Source organism: Euphorbia lathyris, chromosome 10 (assembly GCF_963576675.1).
Source record: "Euphorbia lathyris chromosome 10, ddEupLath1.1, whole genome shotgun sequence".
NCBI lineage: Eukaryota > Viridiplantae > Streptophyta > Magnoliopsida > Malpighiales > Euphorbiaceae > Euphorbia > Euphorbia lathyris.
The window spans coordinates 4,792,783-4,805,737 of NC_088919.1; the positions used below are offsets into that span (position 1 = coordinate 4,792,783).

Here is a 12,955-nt window from a genome sequence, read left to right on the forward strand (position 1 = left end):
ATTGCACAAAGTGCAACTTTTAAATTTACTTAAAGAACAAGCATTAGGGAGAGAGAAAACTTAATTACCAATTTCCTAACTCATGTACCGAGGTGCACCCTGCACATTAGACTGAGAAGAATTTTGATTCAAACTGGTGAAAAAAATTCAACTGTCTACCTGGATTGCATCGTCCCCATCCATGACCTCGATTCGAGAAATTATTTCGAGCCACAAAACTTGCAAAGAGTGGAATATAGCTTTCACTATTTGCATCTCAATTCAACTAAGTTGCTTCACTAAGATTATTATATGTTATAGCTTTCAAACAAGCTTCGAAATCTCGAACACGGTCTATACTATGTTCTCAGACCAGTCATAATACAATTAATAAGTGAATCATTGCCCATAGGATGTTGCAATACTGCTAAACATACTTTTAGACTTTGTGAACCTCTTAAAAAAAAAATCTACCGAAGACGGGAGAGCCGGAACCATCCCTAATTTGTAGGGTGAGGGGGAGGGTTCAGGCTGTGTGTTTGTATTTCCTTACATAGAGGCCTATTGTTAATCTTTACTTTCATATTTCACACACCAACATTATAATTATTTTAACAGTATAGTATCAATGTATATACACACACACGCACACAAAAATAGGGAAAAAAGTTCAGGATGATGAACTGCCCTATAAATATAAAGTTAATTGATTAGCATGAGTTAACGAATTCTGGTATCATGTAAATAAGCAAGAAAATTGCAGAATAACAATTAAAAGATTGGCAATAGATAACCAGTTCAATTAAACGAAAAGAACAATTAGATTTTCGGAATTTGATAAATTTTCAAGCGCCTAGCACCTGCTTATTAAGGACCAATGCAATGCATCGAACGTAAGAACACAATCTAGGGCTTAAAACATAAACTAAAAAGACACTCTTCCGAGAAGGGGGTGATTAACTCAGTACTTAACAAATTGACCGATGAATCCAAATGCAGATCACAGATGCAAAGTTGATTTCAGAAAAATTTCGAACATTTTACTATTGATTCCCCCAATTTTCCAAAGCGAGAAAACTGAGCTATACGGGCAGCTCGAAATGAAACTACATGCCACACAGCAAGATTATGTTGAAATCGAACAATGTCTAATTTAAATATGAAAAAAGAAATACAAAACATTAAACCGTTCTGTTATCTAAGTAGACACAATGCAAAACTATCACCATCATCAACATTTGGCAAAGAAAGTGAAAACATAAGAAAACCCCTAGCGAATTCCTAAATAGACGAGTAAGCCATAGACAAAAACGCCCATAAAGGTGCAATATATCATATATGAAATGCAACAGCATAAAGTAATAACAAAATTACTCTTCCATTGCCTGATTTTCTTCGGCTTGCTGTTGGTGTACGGCGACCTTGATCTTTGGTAATGTAGCAACAGATGGAGCTTGGACCAAGTGAATACCTTGCTCCAATTCCTTTTGTGCTTCTTTACGCTCCTTGAGTTTCTTACCCATCTTCCTGCTCAGATTAACGTGTTTATCAATATCATATAATACACAAAGGAAATCTTTTCGCTACTTTGTTATGAAAATAATAATAATAATAATAATAATAATAGAGTGTCGAACCTCTTCTCGATGTGTTTGATTCCCCTATCGTTTCTGATTTTAACAATCTTCTTAATAGCCTTCAAAGTATTCTCCGCGAGATTCCTGTCATATCTCTCAGGCCTATTCCTCTTTCTCTCGAACTCAAAGGTTGTATCCTGAGATACAAGCAAAGAGATAAATAACCATATTTCTCAAGGATTTGTCAGTCCGGGACCTAGTACTGTAGTGTAGTTACAAAGATCATCCGAAAAACATGTAAGAACAGAAAGTATCCTAACCTCTGTCATGTCCTTTCCGTGCAACCGCCTGTAAGCTTTGGTCCATTTTACCTTGCGCGGATTTCTCTTCATTTTAAAGTTCTTGTGGCATTTGGATCTACAAAATCGAAAAATCTGCAGTAGCAACATGGAATGGCAATAAGAACTTTTGGTGAGAAGTATCACCATCCAAATAAGTTCGCAGTTGGGTAGACCGAAATCAGAATAGATGGATTATTACACTCTTACAAACCAAAAATATAAGGCAGAACTTATTGCTACACGTGACAAAATCAAAATCATAAGCAATTTCTGAGTCTAATTTAAAACAGACCAGAGATAATAAGTGATTCAAGTTAATACCAGATAGAGATAACTATGAATCAGATTTCTCGATTTGATTATACCAAAAGTGGGCAAAAAACCAATCAGATTCCTCGATAGAGATAACTATGAATCAGATTCCTCAGCGAATTAAAAGTAGCAACATGTTGCTACCTCAGCGAATTTTTATGTTTTAAGTTCTTGTGGCATTTGGATCTAGAAAATCGAAAAATCTATAGTAGCAACATGGATTGGCAATAAGAACTTTCAGTAAGAAGTATCACCATCCAAATGATGTCACTCAAGGTTTTGAGCTTGAACTGTGATGATATACATGATAAGTTCGCAGTTGGATAGAGGGAAATCAAAATAGATGGATTATTACACTCTTACAACCCCAAAATATAAAACAGTAGAAGAACTTATTGCTACACATGAAAAAATCAAAATCATAAACAATTTCTAATTATACCATAAGTGGGTAAAACACCAATCAGTTTGATATTCAGAAGGTTGAAGGTTCATTAAAATCAACAAAAAAATTGCTAATTCCAGTAGACGGACTACTTATTAGATGTTGCAGTAACCTCAGCGAATTAACAGTGTTTTTAATCTATGAGTCATGATCAAACTAAGAAGAAGCAATTTCATTCACATAAAAATTAACAATACAGCAATATAAAACCAATAAAAACAGATTCTAATACTATGAAAATTAGGAATTTTATTTCTAATGAATTCAGCTAACAGTACGATCAAGTTAGCTCTAAATGTTAACCATAGATTATAGTGAAATGGTGGGGAAAAAATAAACAAAACATTTACCTTCGCATCGTTACGAACAAACTGAATACCATGTCCAGGGTATACAGTAGAGGAGCAGAACCAACATTTTTCCAATCTCATTGTGTCTGAGTTTCAATGAACTCTAATTCCTGAGGCGACAGAATGATAGAGGATAAAGCATGTAAACAGGAGGAACTCCGACAGAATGATAGAGGAACTCTGGAAGAAATTTGAGAGAACAAATGTGGAGTCTGGACTATCGGCGCCGGCGGTGAGGACAAGACAACAATGGAGAGCAGAGACCGTGAGGACAGAGCAATGGACGCAGAAGAAATTTGAGAACAAACGAAACAATGAATGATGGCTGTGTATTTTAGGGTTTCTTTTTTATATAATTAATAACGCAATTATTATAATACATTAGTTATGTTTTAAATATAAACACTAACAGCAAATTGGCGAAGTGGTATTACTCTTTAATTTCATCTAAAAGGGAGTGGGTTCGATTCCCTTGTCTGTGTATTCATGACAGATCATGTTTCACTTTTATTTTAAGTATTAGATCCTCCTAACTTTTCTTAATCTATCCATTCATTAATGTTTATTTTCTAAATTCAAGACTCTTTTTTTTGTTTTTGTAAAAAATGAGATAAGGTTCTAGGGCAAAGGGGAAAAGGTAAATAAAAAGGGCTATCTTCTCTTAATCTATCCATTCATTAATATTTATTTTCTAAATTCAAGACTTTTTTTTGTTTTTGTAAAAAATGAGATAAGGTTCTAGGGCAAAGGGGAAAAGATAAATAAAAAGGGCTATTCGCGTAAAGAGTTTACTATTTGACGAGGCTATTCTTATTAGTTTAGTGCTACGAATACTAAGACTCCCGTCCTAACGAGCTAAAGGGTTGTACCATTACCAAGCTAGTCATCAGGGGAAAGGGCCTAACTGAAAGGAGTAATATACCAGTAGCAATCGCCGGAAAAAGTAGAAGTCACAGGACAGGGAAAGGGTTGAAAAAGTCGATAACGGGAAGGAAGTTGCGAGAAAGGAGCGGAGCGGACTAGCTTAGTAGCTTTTAAGTTGCTTTACCGGACCAACTGGGACTAGCTTTACCCGGTACGTACTTTCTTTCTTTTTCTTTACGGGGTACTTAGTTACTAGCCTTGATTGTTGGGATTGGAGCACTGAAGACCCTTGCTGAGCAATCTAGGTGAATCACAGCCAAAGAAGAGTCTCAAATGACCAATGCTAGGTTAGAATCCGATACTAAACTCTTTTTGGGAATCATGGTGGCATACAAATCACCTTATCTTGATACCATTGCTGGTGTAAAGATCAATCCCATCATGGCATGATAGGGCCATAAACTAGAGACAATTAGATAGCACCATAAGATTTCCTTAGCGAATACTAGCGCCATCCTCAGACACTGAAGTCAGTCGGAGAGATATAGATTTGATACAAGACCCATAGGGATCATAATCGGGATATCCTCCTTTTTTATCTAAGGCCGTTCACAGGTCAGGAAGGAAAAGAAAGAGGGGGGCCCAAGCAAGAGGTGAAAGGCAGTGTTCGGTCTGTTATAGGTAAGACATCGCACCAAATCTCATATAATGAAGTAAAGAATGAAGATTAGCACCTCATGTATTATCTGAAACCCAGGCTATTTGTTTCTATGTTCACTGAAGTTTGAATTGATTGACTGAGACCTTATTGTCACAACTTACTCCCTCAATGAGGACATTTTCGGTTTATCCCAACTCCTCCATGAACCTCACGAATATACGCCTCAGTGGTAACCAATTGGTTCCGTAGATAAAACTATTGAGGTGCAAGACAAACGAGTCTTTATGGAATAGCCATATCAACCGCATTCGCACTAAACTACTCTTAAGGGGAAGACACCCTCTATTTATATTTATAGAGTGGTGGTTAAGGTCGCATATGACCCCATAGTATATGAACCTCTCAATTCGGAAAGGAAAGAAAGAGTACAAAGAGTGCTCTCATTCCCAAGGCCTCTACAATTCCAGTAAAGAACATTCATTGAAAATTGCGAGTAGAAGCCCTGGTATTGGGCCTATGGCCAGTAACTGTAACATTTTTCCGAGGTGACTTCAGTTAGTTACCTATGCCAATTATCCTCATTATCAACCTTATAAACCATATCCCTACAGATAATCATAGCTTACAAGATCTCTTTCTTTCTCTTATGTGCCAGTAAAGGGCCAAGAGTAAGGATATACGAGAGGTTGGCCAGCTACAAAAGTGACGATCTTAAGCATGAGGCAGGCAGGCAAGTGTTGGGTAGGGCTCAACTAGGCTGATTTGAGAAAGAAGGCCAAAAGGCAGGCAGATCTGGCTGCATAATTTGTGGAAGCATTTCTGAAGCACTACGTGAGCAGTTACCTGAGGCTGCTATTGGCTATGTTTGCTGGAGTAAACACATGCTAGGCACATGGCTCTAGCAAGGTTATCTAAGTAGTGGGCTGTTTTCTGCCCAGTACATAGCTGCCATTTCTTGTCAATTGTTAATTGGCTATTGTAACTGCTTCAGTTATTGTATATAAGTTGTTTGCTTAATTCAGAATTACGAATTTGTGTTAGTGTGTGGCTGTGTCAAGTGGGATTGCTTGGCTGCCTAGCAAGCAGGATTTTTCTAAGTAATTTCGAATTTAAACTTAGGCACGATGACATCTTTGGGAACATGATTCCTTAGACTTTTGTGACTCCCGTTCAATCCTAGCACTAAACTAAGCTAAGAAGAACTTACCAAAAACCAAAGACAATTAGGACAGGTTTTGCCCGTCAACTCAGTTTGGATGTAAAGAGGGTATACATCCTTATAGTTTTTTGTGAACCTGTGGTATTTCTTTTTTTTACAAATACAATTCTATGGTTTGTAAAATTTTACATTTGGGTTTACTTTGTCAGAATTTGGCCGATAACGATCTCGAAATGAAAATTTTCAAGAGTTAAATGATATTTTAAACAACTTTAATTCATCAACTTTTAAGGTTTGAGGTCATTTAAGTGTTGTTTTTTATGAAAGAGAAAGTTAATGTTTAGATAGAAATCTAAAAAAATGATGGTTTTGAAAAAAAAAAATAGTTTCATAGTAAATATGATACTAAACAACTTTAAAAAAAAAAAAAAAAAGGCGGCCCGGTCGCACTACGCGTCCCCGCTGAGCGAGGGTCCGGGGAGGGGTCCCACCACAAGGGTGTTATCGGCCAAGTTGGCAAAGTAAAAAATACAAAATTTTACAAATCACAAGGTTGCGTTGGTAATGAAAATACTACAGGTACCAATATGCAAATCCTTATAATCACAAAGCATCTACTTGTAATTAACCTTAAATTAAAGTATATAGTTGAAATAAGATAAAACTTATAAATTAAAGAAAATGTTACCTTTTTCATGATCGAAAGTGGGAAAGTAGGAGTATTGGAGTAATTATAGAGAAATAGTGACTCTTTAGGGTGCATTTGGTTTAAACTTCGGAATCGGAATGTTACGGAATCGAAATCGGAATGACTATTTATTTTTTTTGTTTGGTTTAATCCGGAATCGGAATCCAATTACCAGAAACGTTTGGTTCAAATTTCGATATCGGAATTGAATTGGGACGAAATTAAAATTTATTAAATAATAATATATTTAACATATAAAAGTTTTTTTTTCAAAAAACAACATATAAAAGTTTAGAAATACCATCTATAGTAAAAAAACCGAAAAATAAAAATTCATTTAATTATCTACATCATTAAAAAGTTCTAATATAAAAGTTAATCAAAAATATATATTATTAATATCAACTATCATTACATAGGAATAAAATTGAAAAAAAAATATAAGGAAAGGTGGTTGATAGACGTTGAAGGGAAAAAAATGAAAAGAAACTAACAAATAGGAGGAATTAGTTTGATTACTATGGGTGAGTGGGGAATGGTTGATTCCATGATTAAAATTAGGAAACCAAACATTAGAAATGAGATTATCTCATTCTCATTCCCATTCGCAGTTGGATAGACCGAAAATCAGAATAGATGGATTATTACACTACATGATAAGTTCATAGTTGGATAGACAGAAATCAGAATAGATGGCTTATTACACTACATAATAAATTCACAGTTGGATAGACCGAAATCAGAATAGATGGATTATTACACTCTTATAAACCCACAATATAAAGCAGTAGAACTTATTGCTACACATGACAAAACCAAACTGAGATGCAATTTCTGAGTCTAACTTAAAACAGACCAGAGATAATAAATGATTACAGTTAATATCAGATAGAGATAACTATGAATCAGGTTCCTCAATCTGATTATACCATAAGTGGGTCAAACACCAATCACTTTGATATTACAGAAGGTTGAAGGTTCATAAAAATCAACAAAAAAAAATAAAAGGGATAAGGTACCAAAATAGGTCTATGGTTTTTGGAGAAGTATCAATTTAGGCTCCACGTACAAAATAGCACCAATATACGTTTAAAAAAGGTATCATTTAGGCCTCGATAACAGATTGGACACGTCATTCCTATTACTCCGTTAAGTTCTGATTTCTCCCTCCACGTAAAACGGATTAATATCAATGACGTGTCTCGTTCAGTTATCGAGACCTAAATTGGCACCCTTTTCTAAACGTTAAGCCTATATTGGTGTTATTTTGTACGTTGAGTCTAAATTGATACTTCTCCAAAAACCATAGGCCTATTTTGGTACCTTATCCCAAAATAAAATAAAAGAGTTCAGTAATAGCAATTGCTAATTTCAGTACACTAGATGTTGCTGTAACCTCAGCGAATTAACAGTAGCAACATGTTTCTACCTCAGCGAATTTTTATGTTTTAAGTTCTTGTGGCATTTGGATCTAGAAAATAAAAAAAATCTACAGTAGCAACATGGATTGGCAATAAGAACTTTCGGTGAGAAGTATCACCATCCAAATGATGTCACTCAAGGTTTTTGAGCTTGAGCTGTGGTAATATACATGATAAATTCGCAGTTGGATAGACCGAAACCAGAATAGATGCATTATTACACTCTTATAAACCCAAAATATAAAACAGTAGAACTTATTGCTACACATGACAAAATCAAATCATAAACAATTTCTAATTATACCATAATAGGATAAAACACCAATCAGTTTGATATTCAGAAGGTTGAAGGTTCATTAAAATCAACAAAAAATTGCTAATTCCAGTACACGGACTACTTATTAGATGTTGCAGTAACCTCAGCGAATTAACAGTGTTTTTAATCTATGAGGCATGAACAAACTAAGAAGAAGCAATTTCATTCACATAAAACTTAACAACAAATCAATATAAAAACCAATAGAAACAGTCTCATACTCCGAAAATTAAACAGGAGGAGCTCCGACCAAACTGGGGGAAAACGAAACATTGTGAAATTGGGGGAAAACGAAACGTTTACCTTTGCATCGTTACGAACAAACTGAATACCGTGTCCAGGATATACAGTAGAGGAGCAGAACCAACATTTTTCCAATCTCATTGCGTCCGAGTTTCAAAGAACCCTAGAGGCAGAACGAAGACGATCTTTTAGTTCTAAACCTAAAAGGCCGAAAGCCTATTTAGCCCCCTCAACTATTTTCAAAATTCAGTAACGTCCCAAAACTTCCAAAATCAGCAATCAACTCCCTACACGGCTGAGCTTCGGTTCAGTTTGGTTACTAACCGAATCGAACTGTTGGTTAACCAAATCGATATTAGTGGATTTTAACAACCGATCGTACCAGATAACTCGAATAACCGAATTTAATAACATGGGCTTTGGTTAATAGTTAGGTAGGTTTTTACGAAATTATTGGGCAGATATGAGCTCTGGTTTACTTTTTTATATGGGCTTTATCTTTAGGTGCAATTTAACTTAAACTTCAGCACATATATAATATAATATTTTATACAAGTTAATTAGATTATTGGGATATTTTGAAGTTGAGGTGTAAATCAAAAAGCTTGAATAAATTTAAAAGCAACGAAGTGTTAAGCCAAAATAAAGAGAAAATTTAAATCTTCTTCGTACCTTTTTGTTTCCATTTTTTTTTCTATTCCATACGAAACGGAAGATAAAAAAATATTTGGTAAAATTAACTGTTTTTTTTTTGCAAAAACAAAAAATAAAACCAACAATAATAGTTAACATCAACAACAACCAACAAACAAAAATAGTTGAAACAAACCGGCTCTTCATCCCTTTATATATTTTAAATCTTTTAGTTCACAAGAAATTCCTTTTTTGCTTCTGCCTTAAGCTCCTCTCTTCTATGTCCACTTTAATTCTATTTTTCTCACAATAACAAATCTGAAAATAGATTTAGTGCACAAGGGAAAAGGCGGCTCAAAAATAACATTTTATAAAAAAAAAAAATATGCAACGACAATAATCATATACCCTAATCATATATCCTAGTCATATACCCTAGGCCAACCAAGACCGTCTTAAACATTTTTGGGGTCTTGTGCTAAATGAAAAATTTGGCCCTATTCATTAAAAAAATTAATACTTTTAACTTAATTTTTAACATAATAAATATAATAAAAATAATTAAATTAGATATTGTATAATAATAAAAATAATAAAAATGGACCCTTTAAGAATCTTAAAGCGTTAATTTTCTAGATAAGTTAACATCCACTTAATTTTTCACATAATAATTAATAACAATGATATATTTAGATTTCTATAATAAAAAAAAGTGGACCCTCTTAAATTTGGAGTCCTGTGTGGGAGAGCTCATTGTACACCCTTCTGCTACTCTCCTGAGGCCAACAATAATCATATGACCTAGGGCTAACAATCACAACAGATAACTTATAACTACATTTTCTTATAATAAATTTTTGGGTTAAGATGCAAAAATACTCCTAACGTTTTGAGTCAGGAGCAATATGATCCCTAATGTCTAAAATGGTGCAATTTTACTTCTAACATTGTGATGGCTTGTGGAGAAATTCTGATCAGCTTCCGTCCCTGTGGGGGCGTCGTTGGGTTCGACGGGGGGAAGCTCCGATGCCAAAGTCAGTAAGGAAGAACCAGAGAGCAAACTGAATTGACAAAGGGTAAGTGAAAATGTGTACCTTGATAGCCTGAGACGTAGGCTATATATAGTCATGAAGTTGTAACCTTCAGTAACTAGAAAGTCTCCATTAATGTCTCATTAATGGCGGGTACAGGTTACCCTTAAGTTGGCGGTTAGCTAATTGATAGCTCATTAATGGTCTTTATTGCCGGATCGGCCTAGCCGTTCTAATGGCGGATTGAGAGCTTATGGAGATTCGCCTCACAGGTTCGCCCACGGGTCTTTCTTGGCGAGTCCTAGGTGATCTGCCCGTCGGATCTCTTTACTTCGATATGCCGCGGAATTCCCATATCAGGTGACCAACACGTGGCGTTCTTTAGGCGAATATCCCTTTTAATCCGTGGGATAATATCACAATGTTATCAGAAGCCCCCCCTAAAGTTCTCTTAAAGTCCTTTAGGGCTTTTGAGCTTCTTTGCGCGCCGTCATGATTACTTGTATTAATGAGCACTCTGTTTGATGTCAATCACGGAGTGACACGTGTAGCAGGCGCACTGCCCGAGGAGAGAGAAGACGCCTTCTTCATTCTTTCTTTTCTCTTTCTTCCCTATTCGTTCTTCCTCTCCATTTTCCTTTGCATCTTCTTTGCAGAGCTTTCTTCGGAGTTTTCAGAATCCTTGAAGCTGTATTTTCATGTAAGTTCATCTTCTTCATTCTATTTTTTCTGAATGTTTAGGAGCTCTTCTTCATCCTCCGATTCAACCTCTGAATTTTTTAATTTGACTTCTTCCTCTGAGATTGTATTTAGTTGGACTACTTCGTCATCGAAAAATTCCTTTTCCTCTGAGGGCACGGCCAGCTCCGATTTAGCTGAGTTACACAACTCGGCGTGTAATCGTGATCGAACTCGTCTAGGCAGGAGTCAAAACCTTTCCACTCCGATCATCGGTACTACTCCGGCCGTAGTTCTTAGGCGTTTTTCTGGGATGATGGCCTCTTCTTCTGCCCTGCCTAGGAAAAAGAAACCTCGAGCGGAGTCCACTCCGTCTCGTATGAATGCCGCGGATCTAGCGGATCTGGCGGGTCGCTTCCCATGGATAAATAATTATGAGACTCAGCTGGCGGCGGCTCACCAACGATCCTCCTATCCGCCAAGCGGATTCTTGTCGGTGTACTGTAGTCATTTAGAGAGAGGGTTCCGGCTTCCTCTTCCAAAGATGATGGCGGACATCCTTTCTTACTTTGATATCACTGTCAGCCAATTACATCCTAATGGCTGGTTAGACATAGCTTTAGACTGCTATCTGGCCTCGAACTTAGGAGTAGTGTACACGCCCCTTATCTTCAGAGCTTTTCATAAACCGTCGAAGTGAAAGTCTGAGTCTTTCCTTACTTTTGCAAAATTTGGAGTGTATTCGTCGTTTAGTGGCAAAATGTCCAACGTCCATTGTTGGGACAAAAAATTCTTCTACATAAAGATAAAGGAGGGCGAATCTCTAGGCTTCCCAACATTCTGGAATCCCAAACCTTTGCATATGGCGGGAGATATGCGTATACTGACGGATAGTGATGAGGTAGTGGCGGAGCTTATGAAGAGTGTCAAGGCGGAGGCCTGGACATACGCTGATGCCTTAGATTTCATGATGAGTGACATTCCCCTGATCCGCCGGGAAGGGGACAAGTTTATTTACTCGAAGATTGCCCAGTTTGATCAAGGTAACTTTGGGTTTTCTTTCTTTGAACCTTGATCGCTTTATTGTTCTCTTTGGCAGTGGTTTATATAAGGCCAATCACGCTCTTGCAGAGAAGCGTAGGAAGTTGTTGGAGGATGAGGCTCGCAAGAAAGATCAGGTGGCGAATCCCCAAAAGGGTGAAGGGAAACGTCTGGCTGATGCAGCGGCCGATCCGCCTCTGAAAAGGAGGAAGTCTGCAGCCTCTGGCGGTCCAAAGTTTATGGCGGATGCCATGAAATCCGCCATGCCCGTGGTGGAGATGGAACAAGTAGGTTGTCTTTATTTTTTATTCGTTCGCTATGTTTGGAATCTAAATTTTGATCCTTACATTTTTGTGCAGATGGCGAAGCCTGACCTAGGCGGATACTGGTTCGCCAAGTATGGTGTCCAGGGATCCTTGGAGAATGAGTCTGTTATCAATGACCTAGATAAGGCTCTGGGTCAGTTGGGCGAGGTACAGAGGAATCAGAACCAGATTCCAGGATCAACCCATGCTCAAAGGGGAAAGACGGAGCTTCTTACGGTAAGTCCCCTTGCTAGAAAGGATCTCATTTGTAGAAAAAGTTGTACCTTTGTTCCTTCATTTTGACAAAACTGTTTGCCTTTGACAGATGTACACTCGCATACGCGCCATGGAAGTTGAGCTCCTTCAAGGTGTGGCGGACAAGGCTACCATAGAAAGGTTAGAGAAAGAAATCGTTGATGCCAACGCGAATGTCGCATCAGCCGCGTCCTCCATTGCCCTCAAAGATGCCGAGATTAAAAAGTTAAAGGAGAAGATTAAGGCAGATGCCAAGGAGCATGAGAACGCTTTAGGAGAAGCAGAGTACATGGCTAGGGAGCAAGCTTTCTTTTACGGCGAACTGATCATGGCGTGTTTCCAGCTGGCGCATCTTGAGATCGATTTTATAGATCCGCAGTTCGCCGTTCCGGACCCAGATGATGTTCTCAAATATAACAAAATCCCGGACATCAAGGACTACCTCCGTGACTATGTTCGAAAATGGATGAAGGGACCCGTCGAAGAAAGCAAACCTTCCACCAATGTCAAGCTAGTGGACCTTGAGGAAGTACCTCCAAAGGCGAGTGAAGAGCTGATAACCGATGGCACCGTTCTTTCTGAGGGAACACCTTCTATGGAAAAGGAAGTCTCCTTGGTGGGCGCATCTGGAGCTGTTGAGAAGGAAGCTTCTCAAG

General features: G+C 37.4%; 1 protein-coding gene across 2 annotated transcripts; it reads right to left on the reverse strand.

The window, feature by feature from the left end:
* Positions 1 to 1,105: 1,105 nt before the first annotated feature.
* Positions 1,106 to 8,575, reverse strand: LOC136209192 (probable ribosome biogenesis protein RLP24). Of its 2 annotated transcripts, none has more exons than XM_066000590.1 (4): positions 8,417 to 8,575; positions 1,877 to 1,990; positions 1,617 to 1,753; positions 1,106 to 1,506 (listed from the first exon to the last, which is right to left on the reverse strand). In XM_066000590.1, exons 1-4 carry the CDS (start codon positions 8,495 to 8,497, stop codon positions 1,350 to 1,352), a joined length of 489 nt encoding a protein of 162 aa, XP_065856662.1. In that variant the 5' UTR covers positions 8,498 to 8,575; the 3' UTR covers positions 1,106 to 1,349. The 2 variants fall into 2 exon arrangements, with proteins under 2 accessions (XP_065856662.1, XP_065856663.1); XM_066000591.1 differs by lacking the exon at positions 8,417 to 8,575 and adding an exon at positions 3,005 to 5,910.
* Between the last annotated feature and the right edge of the window lie 4,380 nt (positions 8,576 to 12,955).

Coding starts and splice junctions, on each gene's coding strand:
- LOC136209192 (XM_066000590.1), bottom strand. CDS start 8,497: ATGAGATTGGAAAAATGTTGGTTCTGCTCCTCTACTGTATATCCTGGA. Junction 1,991..8,416: donor TTGTTCGTAACGATGCAAAG/GTAAACGTTTCG, acceptor TTGCTACTGCAG/ATTTTTCGATTTTGTAGATC. Junction 1,754..1,876: donor ACGGAAAGGACATGACAGAG/GTTAGGATACTT, acceptor CTTGTATCTCAG/GATACAACCTTTGAGTTCGA.